Raw genomic sequence first — 13,878 nt, 5'->3', positions numbered from 1 at the left:
TACCTTTATGGTCCTGGCAATAGTTAGTGTAGAAGGTCTCCCTACGCAGTATGATCTCTTGTGCTACAATTCCATAGCTGTACACATCACCTTTTTGAGATACATCACCATGGCGTAGATGTTCAGGAGCAGTCCAGAGATCTGAAGAGCAAGGCAGTAAACTATGTTTCTATGTGCATGTGAAGCTGCAAAGATTTTTAAGCCCTCAAAAAGTCCTCTGGTGGTGCTGAAGGGAAAACAGTGGCTGAAAAGGGTTAACAGAGGAAAATAATGCTGATATGGGCAGGAGATAGCTTGCTAACATGCTTGGACAGCATTCTTTCCTGGAAGATTGTACGAAACCAGGTGTGTGTGTGTGTGGGGGGGGAAGGACTGAGAACAGGGAAAGACTCCTCCCAAACCCACTGGAATTTAGAAGCCAAGGCAAAGAAAATCTTCATGTGGATACAGCCTGATAGAAATCTAGGCAAAGAGATGGATAGCTTCTTCACAGCTTAATCCACTCCCACAGTGGTTCGATTTCCAATAGTGTCCCCATGATTTGTTAAGTTCTATAACCTTTAGGAGCTGTCTTGCCACTTTTAACTTTCTGGAAAAAAGCTACTACCTGTCTTCAACCATAGGTTCACATAGATGTATACAGGGCTCATTTCAAGGGGGAACGCGCAGGAACGCAATTCTGGTAGTTCCCCAAAGAGGTCACATGTCAGGTGGCCTGGCCCACCTGATTCTCAGCCATTTGGGCCCGTTTCAGCCTGGATTGGGGCCGAAACGGTCCAGATCGGGCCTCTGATGGGTGGTGGATCACTCTCCCACTCAACAGATCTTGACCATTTTGGGCCCCTTTGGGGCCATTTTCAGCCCCTTTTTGCCATTTTGGGCCCAATTTTGGCCTTGAATGGCCAGGATTGGGTCCAAAACAGCCAGGATATGTGATGTCAGGGGGTGTGGCATATGCAAATCAGTTATGCTAATGACACACTACTGGTGATGGCATATGCTAATACAGGGGTGGGCAATTGTTTTGGCTCGGGGGCCACTTTGTGGGAGCGGAGGTTAGTGGAGGGCCGAACCTTTTAAAATGATTGCATTCATTAGTTAACTTTGCATTTCAGAAAAGGTATAAATTGTATCATAAAAATCAATAAATATAAATTAAATAAAATAGTGGTAGTTTTATTCAATTTATTTATTGTGCTAATTTCATATCATCTATAGCTGCATTTTTCTGACTGTCTTGGCGGGCCACAAAAAACTCTGTAGCGGGCCGCATGTGGCCCGTGGGCCGCAATTTGCCCACCCCTGTGCTAATAGGTTATGCTAATGAGTTCCTCCAGCTCTTTTTCTACAAAATGACCCCTGGATGTATATATCACATATACCTCTCTCTATATATATCCTCTCTCTATATATCCTCATCTATATACACGTAACAGAGATACGTATTACTACATTACAGCCATTATTACAACTAAATGTCACAAGATTGCAATATGATGATACCTTCTCATGACAACTTAATGTATTACATGCTTCTTGTTCTGTTGTAGCACTGGCTGAAATCTGTGAAAGCTGTGGTGTTGTATGCTCATGCAGAGAAAGAGGCAGAAATCATTTACAATTATCAATTATGCCAGAAATATGGCACCATGTACAAACAACCTACGCTAAACATTTTTTTCACATTTAAGATTCTTCTTCTGCAAAAATACATATATGCATTTGACAATTCTAGATCAAGGAAGGAAAACAGCTTCTTGTGTACCTTTTTTCGGTGGCAAAATAGAATTGCATCCAAAATCAGTGATCTTTACCACCATGCGGTTATCCACAACACAGTTTGTAGATTTGAGGCGCCCATGGACTTCTGTTTTGCTTGAATGCAGGTAGGACATTCCCTATGATTTGAAGAAAGTGACAGAAATTGTTTGTCAGATTTCACCATTAACAACACTGCCAGCAACAATAGTGTGGCCCAACATATAACACAAATATATGGCAATTTTTCTCTACCCAACTGACACATTACCTGAAACGTACACTGGCAGAAAGATTACCAGTGGAAAGGAAACTACATGGTCACCTTTCCTCACTGTTAAGTCATGTATGTGAAGCTGCTCTCACATATCTTAAGCTGATTTTAACCACATCAATAAAATGCTTTCAGTTGGCCTGCTTTTCACAATGGCAATCATTCTGCCAGCAAAATGATTTAATCAGGCTTAGGAGCCCTTCTTTTATGAGAACAAAATTTGTGTCCAGTAGCATCTTAAAGACGAAGAAATTTTCCAGGGTATATGCTTTCCTGAGTCAAAGGTGACTTTGTCAGCTTCTTTTATGTCTTCACGATAATACAAGTTCAGATTTCCAAGAGGATGAAGCCATATGTAAAAGGAAATTTCTTACACGTCAGTGGTCCAAAAATATTTCTAAAACCTGTATTCTATCATTGTTTATCTATTTACAAATAGTAAGCATGTACAATTAACTTAGATGGAAAGTACGAAGTATTATTTCCTCACTATTCTTTCATGGCTACTTACCTGTTAAACAGATGTACCTTCTGGCATGGGATAAAGGTGATTCAATCATAAATTAAACATCAGTACTATATTAATGTCATTGTTCCACAGCACTGTCTTTATCTGAAGTCTTTCATGTCCTAGTATATATGAGCTAATGAGTCCAACTGCGCCTGTGTGCCAGATAGGTGTATGGTTACAGGAATGGCCTAGAGTGGGTAAGTTGGGGGTTCAGGTCCTCCCTCCTCCTCCTGTTTCATCGTTGATCGGATTGTTTCTAACCAAAAGATAAGCTTTGCATTCATACCAGATCCCCTCTTGGATGGGTTCAACCCTCTCACTCATTTTTCTTACCTAAGTGCTTCTCAGGTGGCAATTGAGGGGCTCCTGCCATCTACATCCTGGTTCTCCCTACAGCACTGGGAACTGTTTGATTTGCTGCGTCCATTGTTGTGCTTTGTTGGTGGGTAGAGGTAGAGTGATGTCTGCAACAGGTGCTGGAACTGTCATGACTTAACTGCTTCATGATGTGAGTGATGTCACTGTGGACTCCAATGCAATTGCTATGAACTCGCAGTTGGATCTTTTTGAAAATATCTGTTTGCTAAGAGAGAATAGGATAGGCCTCACCAGCACCAGTGGTATTCCAGTGGTTAGGTTTATGATGATGGAGTCCATTTCTTTGCATAACAGAAAAGCATAGATCTAACAGAACTAGATCTACAGGTTTGTTATTTTTATTTTGTTATTTTTATTTTAATTTACAAAATTTATATCTTGCCTTTCTGCCTTTACAGGGGCCACCAAGGCAACCAACAAATTAAAACTTACAGAATGCAATAACATTTTAAAACCATTCAAGCCAACAAGAAAGAAGAACATATCGTTCAAACAATTAAACGACCAAATGAGGAATAAATGTCACCTTGAAGAATGTATAGGAAACACTGGTTTGAGAGAGGGTGAATAAGCAACTAGAAAAGACATTCAAGTCCTGTGGCACATTAGAAACCAACAAGATTTTCAGAGTTTAAACTTTCAAGAGTTAGAGCTCTTTTCTTCAGACAAAAGTAGGAATGGAGATCCCTGAATCCCAGCCAAAGGTAGGTAGGGCGTTTCAAGGGAGGGCATCAAGATGTAATGGTACGATGCAGCTTGATAGATGGAACAAGTGTAGCAAAGGAAGACATCAGGAGGTAAAGGTACAATGCAATTTGATTAGAGCAGAAATTAGCATCTGTAGTGAGACAAGAATCCTAAATCTCTGTATTGTTCTGAATTTGTGAATGGACTCCATTTCAGCAATCTCACATTGTAATCTCCCCTTGAAGTTTCTCTGTTTGAGGACTGCCACTTTTAGGTCAGCAATGGAATGTCCTGGAACATTAAAATGTTCCCCACTGTTTTTTTAGTGTTGTGATTTCTAATGTCAGATTTATGTCCATTTATTCTCTTGCGTAGGGACTGACCTGTTTGTGCAATGTAGAGAGCAGAAGGGCGTTGCTGGCACTTGATAGCATATATAACACTGGAAGATGAACAAGTGGATTATCCTGAAATGGTATAACTGGTGTTGTTAGGACCAGTGATCGTGCTGTTGGCATAAATATGGGGACAGAGTTTGTATCTTTGTTTATTGCAGGCTCTGGTCCAAGTGTCCATGTCAGTGTTGGGAAGCACATTGTTATGAGTGAGAAGTTGTTTGTGAGAGAAGAATATCATTGTCCAGCATAGGTTGCAAGTCATTGATGAATGTGCTGAACTGGTTTGAGTTGAGAGCTATATATAACCACCAGTGGCATTCTATTGTTGTTTGTTTGTTTGTGTCTGTCTTGTAGCAGATTATCCCTTGGTATCATTCTGGCTTTGTTGATCTATTTCCTTATTACTTCAGGCGGGTATTGTAGTTCCAAAAATGTCTGCGGTAGATCCTGCCGGTGAGAATCTCCGATCGAGGGAATGGAACAGATGTGGTATCCCTTGAATTGAGCCTGGTAACTGAGAAGTAACCAATGGAGTGACTTGCAGAATGGGAGTAATATGTATGGTCTGCCTAACTCCCAGTAACAATTGAGCTGCAGTGTTCTGCACCAGCTGCAGTCTCCAAGTTGATTTTGAGGGAAGACCTAAGCAGAGTGCATTATAAAAGTCTCAACTCAATATCACAATGGTGTGAATCCAGGTGGCCAGATTGGCTGTGTCAAGATAGGAGGCGATCTTCGAGGCTAGTGTGAATTCAGAGAAGGCCTTTTCTTGTAGCTGCATTTACTTGCTCCTCTAGCAGTAGTGCTGGATCCAGTATAACCCCTAGCCTCTTAACTGAGTCAGCAAGGGTCAACTGAACCCCATCGAAAGTGGGAAGCACAATGTCCTTCACGATCTCCACCTTCCCAACCAGTATAGTTGACTTTCAGCCATTTGACCACAGCTGTCAGGCAGTACCTCAGGACATCTACTGCATCATCAGGGGATTTGTTGACATCTTGTTATTCAAAATATCTGGGTATCCTCTGCATATTGATGACATCCAGTTCCAAAGTTATGAGTGATTTCTCCTAACATGGAGGCTAAGATTGTTCCTTGTGGAACTCCACAAGGTAATTCCTACATTGAAGATAGCTGGTCACTAACAGCAACTCTTTGAGTCCTTTGAGGAACAATTTAAACCACTTCAAGGCACATCCCCAATACTTACTTCTGCCTCCAAACACTTCACCAGGACGGCAGTCTACTGTTAAAAAAACTTTAAAAGGCTTTTCACAAAGTACCTCACAAAAGACTCTTGAGAAAGTATAGCAGTTGTGAGATAAGAGGATGGGTCATTTTATGGATTAAAAATGGATTAAACAAAAGGAAGCAGAAAGTAAGAATAACAGTTCTCTCAATGGTGGAAAGTAAGCAGTGGGGTCCCATAAGAATCAGTGTTAGGGCTGGTGCTATTTAATTTGTTCATAAATTATCCAGACCTGGAGGTAAGCAGTGCAGCAGCAAGTTTACAGATAACTCAAAATTATTCAAGATGGTGAAAACCAAGGCTGACTGTGAAGAGCTCCAGGACGATTTCCACATCTTGAGTGAGTGGTCAACAATGTGGCAAATGAAGTTCAGTTTAGGTAAATGTAAGATGATGCATATTGGAACAAAAAATCCAAACTTTAAGTATATGCTAATAGGGACTGAACTTGCTGATACTGAGAGGGAAAGAGACTTCGGGGTTGCTGTGGATAGCTTGATGAAAATGTCAACCCATTGTGCTGTAGCAGTGAAAAAGGCAAACTATGCAGGGGATTATTATGAGGAAACAGACTGAAATAAGACAACCAGTATTAGTATGCTCTGTGTAGATCTATATGCAGCCTCATTTGGAATACTGTGTGCTTTTTTGGTCACCGTTGCAGAGCTGAAAAAAGCACAAAAGAGGACAACCAAGATGATTAGGGGGTTGGAACACCTTTCTTATAAGGAAAGGCTGAAGAGTCTGGGATTTTCAGTTTAGAAAAAAGACAACTAAGACGAGGGCACGATAGACATTCATAAAATTATGCATGGGGGAGAGAACCTTTTATCTTTCTCCCAAAATACAAGAATGTGAGGGCACCCAGTGAAGCTGATGGGCAGTAGATTCAGGACAGACAAAAGGAAGTACTTCTTGAGTAACCAATGTGTGTAATGCATTGCAAGAGGATGTAGGGATGGCCATGAGCATAAACAGCATTAAAAGGATTCAACAGATTCATGGAGGATGGATCTTCTATCAGTGGTGGCTAGTTATGGTAACTAAAGAAAACTTCCACATTCAGAGGCAGTAAACCTCTGAAGACCAGTGCCAGGAGGCAACGTCAGGGGAACGCCTCAGCCTCTTTGCTCTATTGTCGGCACTCCAGAGCAACTGGTTGGCCACTGTGTGAGACTGGATCCTAGCGTAGATGGACCACTGGTCCGATCCAGCTGTGCTTTTCTTATGTTCGTAAGGAAAAGTAGCAGAAGGCTTACTGGACATTCTCAAAGGTGCCCCTGCTTTCCATCTAAAGAAGGGGAAAGGGGGAGGCACCTCAGCAGCCAGCTAATAATTCTTCTTACAGACCATTGTTTTTTTCTCTTTTTAATTTTTCTTCTTCTTCTTTAAAAAATGTTTGGCAGCTGTGTGCTCCTCCACAGGAAAGGACCGTGATTTAAAGGAAGTGAAAGCTGTTAAGAAAATTGTATTTCAGTGCATCAGAAAAGAAGAACAGAAGGAAAACCACCACACATTTAGATGGAAATTAAAGTAGCAATGGGATACTTGAACTTGTACTTACTTGCACTCTTTTGTCTTTCCTGACACACCCTCTCTGCTGCTGAGAAGGTCAAATTAGCATCAATTGCACTAGCAATCCACACAAAAAGAAATTTGAAACTGGAGCTGGTTTGAGACAAATCCGTCTTCTAGGAATCTCTGTTTTTGCGATAGACTCAGAGGAAACAAAATAATGTGCATGTTCTGTGCTGGAAATTGACACATGCACTCTATCAGAGTTTTCACACATGAAGCTTAAATCACTTTGTAATGCAAATGTAAAACTGTCCATGTTCGGAAAACTACTTAAAGCCTCTTTTCTCTGCAATCCAAGCTTTCAAACCATGCAAAAACATCTCTTTGTCTTGATGACCTTCTATTAGGTGTTTGATGGTGTTTCCTGGCAATACTACCTGGCATTGATACTAATCTGAGATACTCAGGTAGTTGATCCCAGGCTGAACTGATAAACATCTGCCTTGGAAGAAACTGAAGAAATGTGTGCCACCTCCTCACTTCACCTTGCCTTACAGCCTGGCAATGGAACAGTTGGCTTTTGGCAACAGGTACCCTTCTAAGCTACTATGGTCCAGAGCCTGAAAACATGCAGAAGATTCCAGGACTTCTTCATTGAAGACTTTTTCTCCTTCTCTATGCATACCACAAACATTTGTGATGTGCCAGAAATTGAAAGTAATTATAGAAATGTTCAGTAATCTTAGTTTCCCAGCTTGCCACAACAGTTCCTGAAATAAGATCAATCTGACCAGCTACAAGCTTGTAGATATAAATGCATTCAGAAGTATCCATGTCAGTAAGAACTTTTGGAAGCCATCTTCCATAAATAAAATGTATTGTATACTAAGAAAAAGAAATATAACTGACCTATGCATGCAAGATATGATACATGATAGTCCTCGGTAACACCCTTGATCTTGAAATATATTAAATGTTAACATGTGGCTATGCAGAAATGACCCTGATAAACTTTAATTCAATTTTACCAGACTATATGTCTCAAAAATAAAATGACAACAACATAATAGTTTCTAACATTAATTCTCTAAAATTACTGTTACTTTTAGAAACCATGATGTTGTTGCTGTCATTTTATTGTTTTAGCAGACATAAGAAGCAAAGACTGACAGGTAGAAAGGTCAGGTTGCAGCCTGGAGAATGAGTGTTCACCTTTTAAAACACTGATAAATCAGGAAATGACATAGATTTGACTGGTTCCCACGTACCCACCCATCACTCTTCTGGTTCTTTCAGTCACTTCTGCAGAACAGCAACAGTGGAGTTCTTCTCACTACCATAGATGGGGGAGGAGAGAGAATAAAGAGATGGGAAAAGGGCTGGTAGGGACAACCACTACTACCTCATCTCCAACTATTTGTGCATTCAAAGGTAACTGCTCATTCTCCAGGTTGCAACAAGGCCATTCACAGGCAAACTAGATGAGACACCAGACATGAAAATAGTGTCAGTTTCCTGCAAGTTTTGACAGGAAATGTAGTGAGGCGTCTCGTCTGACTGCTGCCCACCCCGCACTTGGTTTGCCTGCCCTGTGCCTGCCACCTTCTGCCGTCCTTCGGGCGGAGGGGCGAGAGCTCCAGGGCCTTGCCACGCCCACACCGTGGAGATCCCCAGCTGCAGAGCAGCATATGGACTGGCTCCCCTGCTCCCTCCCCTGCGCTCTGCCTGCCAGCAACCCAGGCACTGGATGAGCGAGTGAGACAGGTGGGTGGGAAAGGGGGGAGAAGTGGCTGTTCCCTTTGGGCTTCCTTTCCAGTGCCTGGGAAGGTGCAGCAGCCCCGCATGGCCCCCCTCCCAGCCCAGGTTGGGAGAGCTCCCTTCTGGGAGGGTGCTGGGGCCGGCCGAAGCAGGTGTGGGGTGGGTGAGGCAGCATGCCATGCCGGTCCAGTCAGGGTAGAGAATGGGGAAGTGGGTCAGCCCACCAGATGCTGGCTGTGGAAGGGGGTGGGTGATGCCAGCTGGCTTCTCCATGGCAGCGACAGCCAAATGCTGCTCCCCACTGCTAGAAAAGAAGCCCAGAGGGAACAGCTGTGGTGATTCGCTTGAAAAAAACAGAAAGCAGAAAGCAATAAAACTGCAACAGCCTGGGACACGTTTTCACGGGCTTCACAACCCACTTTTGGGTTGGGACTCACAGGTTGGGAAATGCTGTTCTAAACAAGATCATTCTGTGTCACTGCTGGCATAGAAAACATAAGCAAATGACTCATGATCCTGCAACTAAAAAAAGTGCACAGAGATCTGAATACATAGGCACTTCCCTATGTATACAACGAAAAATTCCTGCAAATTTAATTAGCCAGTGTCCCTGGGGTTTCAGGTTCTGACACTTCCTCATCAGAGGCCTGAGAAATGCTTTTCTGGCAGTTTTGTCAGTAGTTGATCTACATGTTGCAAGTGTTCCTTCTCGATTTTTCCTGTAATCAAGATGCAATCAAGGTACTTACAGATATGTGACATACCTTGGAATGTACTGAAAAACCCTAAGAAGCACTGATACACCAAAAAGATACAGGTTGTGAAGAAGCAGTCTCTATGGAGTTGTCAAAGCCTGCCCAGAACATGAAAAGATGACTCAGCAGCAGAAGAGCTCCCCATGGTTCCCATGGCCAGAGCTTTGTGTACTCAAGAAACTTCAGGGGAAGACTTACTCACCCTTTCCAACAGCAGGCTCCTATTCAAGTTTCTTTGGTACCAGCAAACCCCTCCTGAGTGGACCTATTTTCTGCACCTCCAGAGTCTCTCCCAGAACCCCAAAAGTAGACAAGGCTTGCATGCTTGGGGCCTCTCACACTCCATGCTCTCTCAGGAAGAAGATGCAACTCTTTAAATCTTGGCAACATCAAGGACCTAACTTTAGATCTTGGCAGGATCAAGCACCTAGTCTTGGCTACAGGAAAAGTTGGGGCTCTCGGTTCCCTATATAATCCTGCAGTTGCATCTATCTCAGCCTTTGCTGATTTGACATCTTCTATCAATCACCTTGTGCTTCAGCCTGGATAGTAGCTTATTGTCAAGTGCTATCTAGGCTCCCCCACCCACTGCATGAAAATTGCTAGTCTTGCTCCTGCCTTAACCACTAGATTCTTGCCTGCCTGCATGTTTGCCTGTGACCTTTGAGCATTGCTGCCCAACTTATCAAGTACTGAATAGGACAGTAGTATTTATTGTCACATAAGGTTTAGAATCATCATCTGTCACAATACCTTGTGCAATTTTCCGAACTTTTAAAAAGTCTAAACTGGATACTGCTTATAAGTTTCTCTGAATCCACTTATTACTGACGGAAGACCAGCTTATGTGTGAGCAATGCATCCAGTGTCTCCCAAACAATGACCTGAAAGGTTCTGTCACCCAACAGCCACAGATATCTCACTTTAATTTACAGTATAATCTATAATGCCATGGGGTTATGGTGATTCAAAATATTTTCAATTAGTTGTTCGGCATTGATTTTTCAGGCACCATGAAGCTCCTATGCCAGATTTCTTTGTTCCATAAATACCCAGTAAAAATGTGTGCTTCTTGCTGTCATAATTAACAAGGAAATATTGAGACAGCCTGTCTACATATTGAACCTAGATCTTCTGATCATAATTCCATAGGTGGCTACTTTATGTCTGATAAGCAGCTGAGCTTATAGTGTGAATAAATGGATGAGGTGGCCAACTGTTTTTGGCATCGGTGCTACATATAGAGGCCACTTTAGCGATATTGAGATATCACTGGGCTTTATTTTGTTCCAAAGTGACAAGAATATGGGGGTGGCCATAGGAAACAGCATGACATCACTTCTGTGGAGAACCTGGGAGTGGCATTACACCTCTTTAAGAATCGCTGGAAACTCTGGGCAAAACTAAGTATTTGTGTTTTTTAAGAGTGAACCAAACTCAAGTTCTCTAGAGCTGCACAACAGCTGTGGGGAATGGCTTTTTTAAAATGACAGTCCAAACAGGCTCAGAACACCACAGCAGCGGGAGCAAGGGCTTCTGCCTTCTCCCCCAAGCTGTTTGTCCATGTGGAAATTGCTACTGGGGAAGTTATTTCCCCATTCTTGCTGTTCCATGTGCAGTATTCTATGCATGTAGAACAGCAAACCAGGAAAAAAACGCCAGTGCTGTTTCAGTATGGAAAAATGGCTTTGATGGGGGGAGGCAGGAGCTCTTCCTTGTCCTGCATGGTTTTCCAAACCCGTTTGAGCTGTCCTTTATTTTTTAAAAAGTCATTCCATGCAGCTGCTGTGTGGCTGTGGGGAACTTGAGCTGGATCTAAGAAATCCAGACTCAGCTTTTTAAAAACACAAATGTGTAATTTGACCCTCTGTGTTAAAACCACAGAGTTTCCAGCAATTCTTAGAGAGGACTGACATCACTCCTTAGAGAGGAGTGACATCTCGCCGTCAGCCCAATGGCCATTTCTTAATTTTTTTACTGGGGGGCTGGCAACCCAACTCAAGAGTGAATTTCAAAATCTTGATGACACCACTGAGAAGGCCTTCTCTCATCTAATAATGAACTGATAAAACCCTAAAGGCAGCAAAACACACAGCAGGCCCTATCCAGCTGATTTCAGTTCATAGGTAGGTTCATATTGGAGAAAGTGACCCTTAGAAAGGCATAAATGAGGGATATAAATTGCATTAATAAAAAATAAAAATTGAGTTACCTCAGTCCCAAACCTTTCAGGGTTTTAAGTGTCATGGCCAGCCATTTGAATTGGCTAGGCTTACCACTTTGTCAGGCAACCTCCCACCCTTCTGAATCCCACCCATTCTCTCAACAAGAGAAAATGGAGTGTGGGGATTAAAGTCATAGATCAGTGATGTCATTTCTGGTGACAGCAACCACAGTTATCCCGGGGTTTTTCCAATCTCTATGGTCTTTACCATAGAGTTAAAGACCTGCAGCATTACATGATGCAGTTGTGTCCCTTTCGGGTCTTCTCTTGTTGTACAACACTCCTCTTCCCATGCCCATCCCTCAAAAGTTCCCAGGAGTGCTAGATGCAGGTCTGGCAAGTAGGGATCCCAGGCACCCACTGCTTTGCCTAATTGTTTGCCGTTCGCTGGTGACCAGAGGGAGATTTCAAGCCGCCCAGTGGTCACCTGCCACCAGCAGGCATCCTGAGCACATGTGCGCTGTGCATGCTCCCAGCAGATGCAACAATGTCACTTTCAAAAGTGATATCATTGTGTCAGCACTGGGAGCATATGAAGGCTTTGCGCGTGTACATCAAAAATCATCCCAGTTAGTACCAGTTCCCCCTCCTCCCACTGGGAGGGTATCAGGTCCTGGCAACCCTACTGGCAACCCTAAATTGAGCCCTAAAACAAATTGGAAGCTACTGGCATCACATTATGGTTGGCTTAATATGTTCGTGATAATTTACCCAAGAAAACATTTGGACAGCTGTTTTGGCCTTGCTAAAATTTCCAAAATATTTTTAAAGGCAGACAAGATACACAACATTAAGATGATCCAGTGTTGAAGTCCACCATGGCTAGTATAAGTTTTCTAAGTTTGTATATCAGTTTCAGTTGGTATAAGGCACTCTTAGCCACAGTTATCTGGTCATCCAGGAGCAAATTCAGGTCCAGAAGCTCTCTCACAAGCCCATCTACTACCAGATTATCCTAACTTCACAGATCAGCAGAACACCTTCTCTGGATTAAGCTTCTACTTGTTCGCCCTCATTCAGCCAATCATTGATTCTGGGCACTCATTAGGCAAACCTACAGCCTACTTAGGAGTCTATTAAAAGAGAACTGCCTCACTCCAAATCACCTGAGGATTTCCCAACAGTTTCATGTAGACATGAAATAATCTAGAAGAAAGAACATGGCCTTGAGAGATTCCATTGGCCAACAGCCCCAGGGAAGAGCAGTGGTCGCCTGCAGGAAGGACTCGAATCACAGCAACACTTTACTTCCCAATCCCATCCAGATAACCCATCCAGAAGGATAGCAAGGTTAACAGTATCAAAATCCATCTCTCATGAAGGTTGTTGACTAAGACAATCAAGCTTGTTTTACTGATAAAACCAAAATTAAAGAGTTTTTTATAATCTATTACCTAAAAAATAATCATTTATAATCCTTTATCTAAAAATAAAGTTTGTACTTGCCATGAATTTCCATTCTTGGTGTTCCTGTACTGTTAGAAAAGCGCCTTCTGTGACTTACAGGTCCTCGGGTTTTCACTAGACCCTATGCAAGAAGCTTCCCCACTAGTCCCCAGGCCAGTGCTGTCTAGGTATCACATGATACATCACTGGCATAACTCTTAACAGAATGTGGTGATCAAGTGGTACAATTATCTGCTTTCCTTCTCCTTTCCTTCTTCCCAAAGCCTGTGGAAAGTCTTGCTAGACTTGCTCTACCAGAGCCAGACTGACTCTCTCATGCCCAAGGATCTTTCCAGTGCATCTTCATTCTCACCCCCACTCCATACTCTTTGTGGCAGGGAGAATGACAAAGGTCCACTTTGGAGCCAGATGAGGCCAGCTTTAGCCAGAGGTACATTCCTCTGTCTCAGCTAGCAGAATTACCTGGTATTAAAACAGCTGCAGCAGCATAGCTGCGCATGCAGGCTTCACCGTGAAATGGAATGGACCCAAAGGTTGAGAAAGGCTATATATGTGGACAAGGAAAACACATATGAGGCAAGAAGAAGCACGCCCACTTGCCCCATCCCAGCCCTTCAGCATCACATTAGAAAAAGCTGAGTTGCATACAAATAGCAGAATGCTGTACAATTACATTAGTTGCACATAGAGGGTTGGGGCAGGGTGAGAAGGTACAAAGACACTCTCCCAAATGAATGTTTACCGTGTCTAATGTAATTTGCATACAATTCTCAGGAGACTGAAAGGGGTGTGGAGAGGTGCTTAAAATGAAGCTTCTGGTCCCCATCTTGTTCTTTTGTAATTCTGTTTAAAACAACAATCACTTTAATCTGTAGTTCCCAACACTGCTTAACTTATTTGCAGACTGAATTTTGGGCCTCTTGAATTATAAAACTTCCCCTGAAACGAAGTTCATTTTTA

The 13,878-nt window shown here is 42.6% G+C and overlaps 1 protein-coding gene across 1 annotated transcript in view; it reads right to left on the bottom strand.

Annotated features, from left to right (window-relative positions):
• Nucleotides 1–13,878, bottom strand: part of GUCY2C (guanylate cyclase 2C) — a 146,791-nt gene that overhangs the window by 49,852 nt on the left and 83,061 nt on the right. Inside the window, exons 17-18 of the mRNA XM_054989132.1 lie at nucleotides 1,766–1,898; nucleotides 4–141 (exon numbers count right to left, since the gene is read on the bottom strand). Of these exons, the coding sequence (XP_054845107.1) occupies nucleotides 4–141; nucleotides 1,766–1,898 (271 nt within the window). The remainder of the gene's footprint in view (nucleotides 1–3; nucleotides 142–1,765; nucleotides 1,899–13,878) is intronic.

This window comes from Eublepharis macularius, chromosome 9, assembly GCF_028583425.1.
Source record: "Eublepharis macularius isolate TG4126 chromosome 9, MPM_Emac_v1.0, whole genome shotgun sequence".
Classification (NCBI taxonomy): Eukaryota; Metazoa; Chordata; class Lepidosauria; order Squamata; family Eublepharidae; genus Eublepharis; species Eublepharis macularius.
The sequence above is the reverse complement of the archived record's forward strand: the minus strand, read 5'-3'. Positions and strand labels throughout refer to the sequence as shown.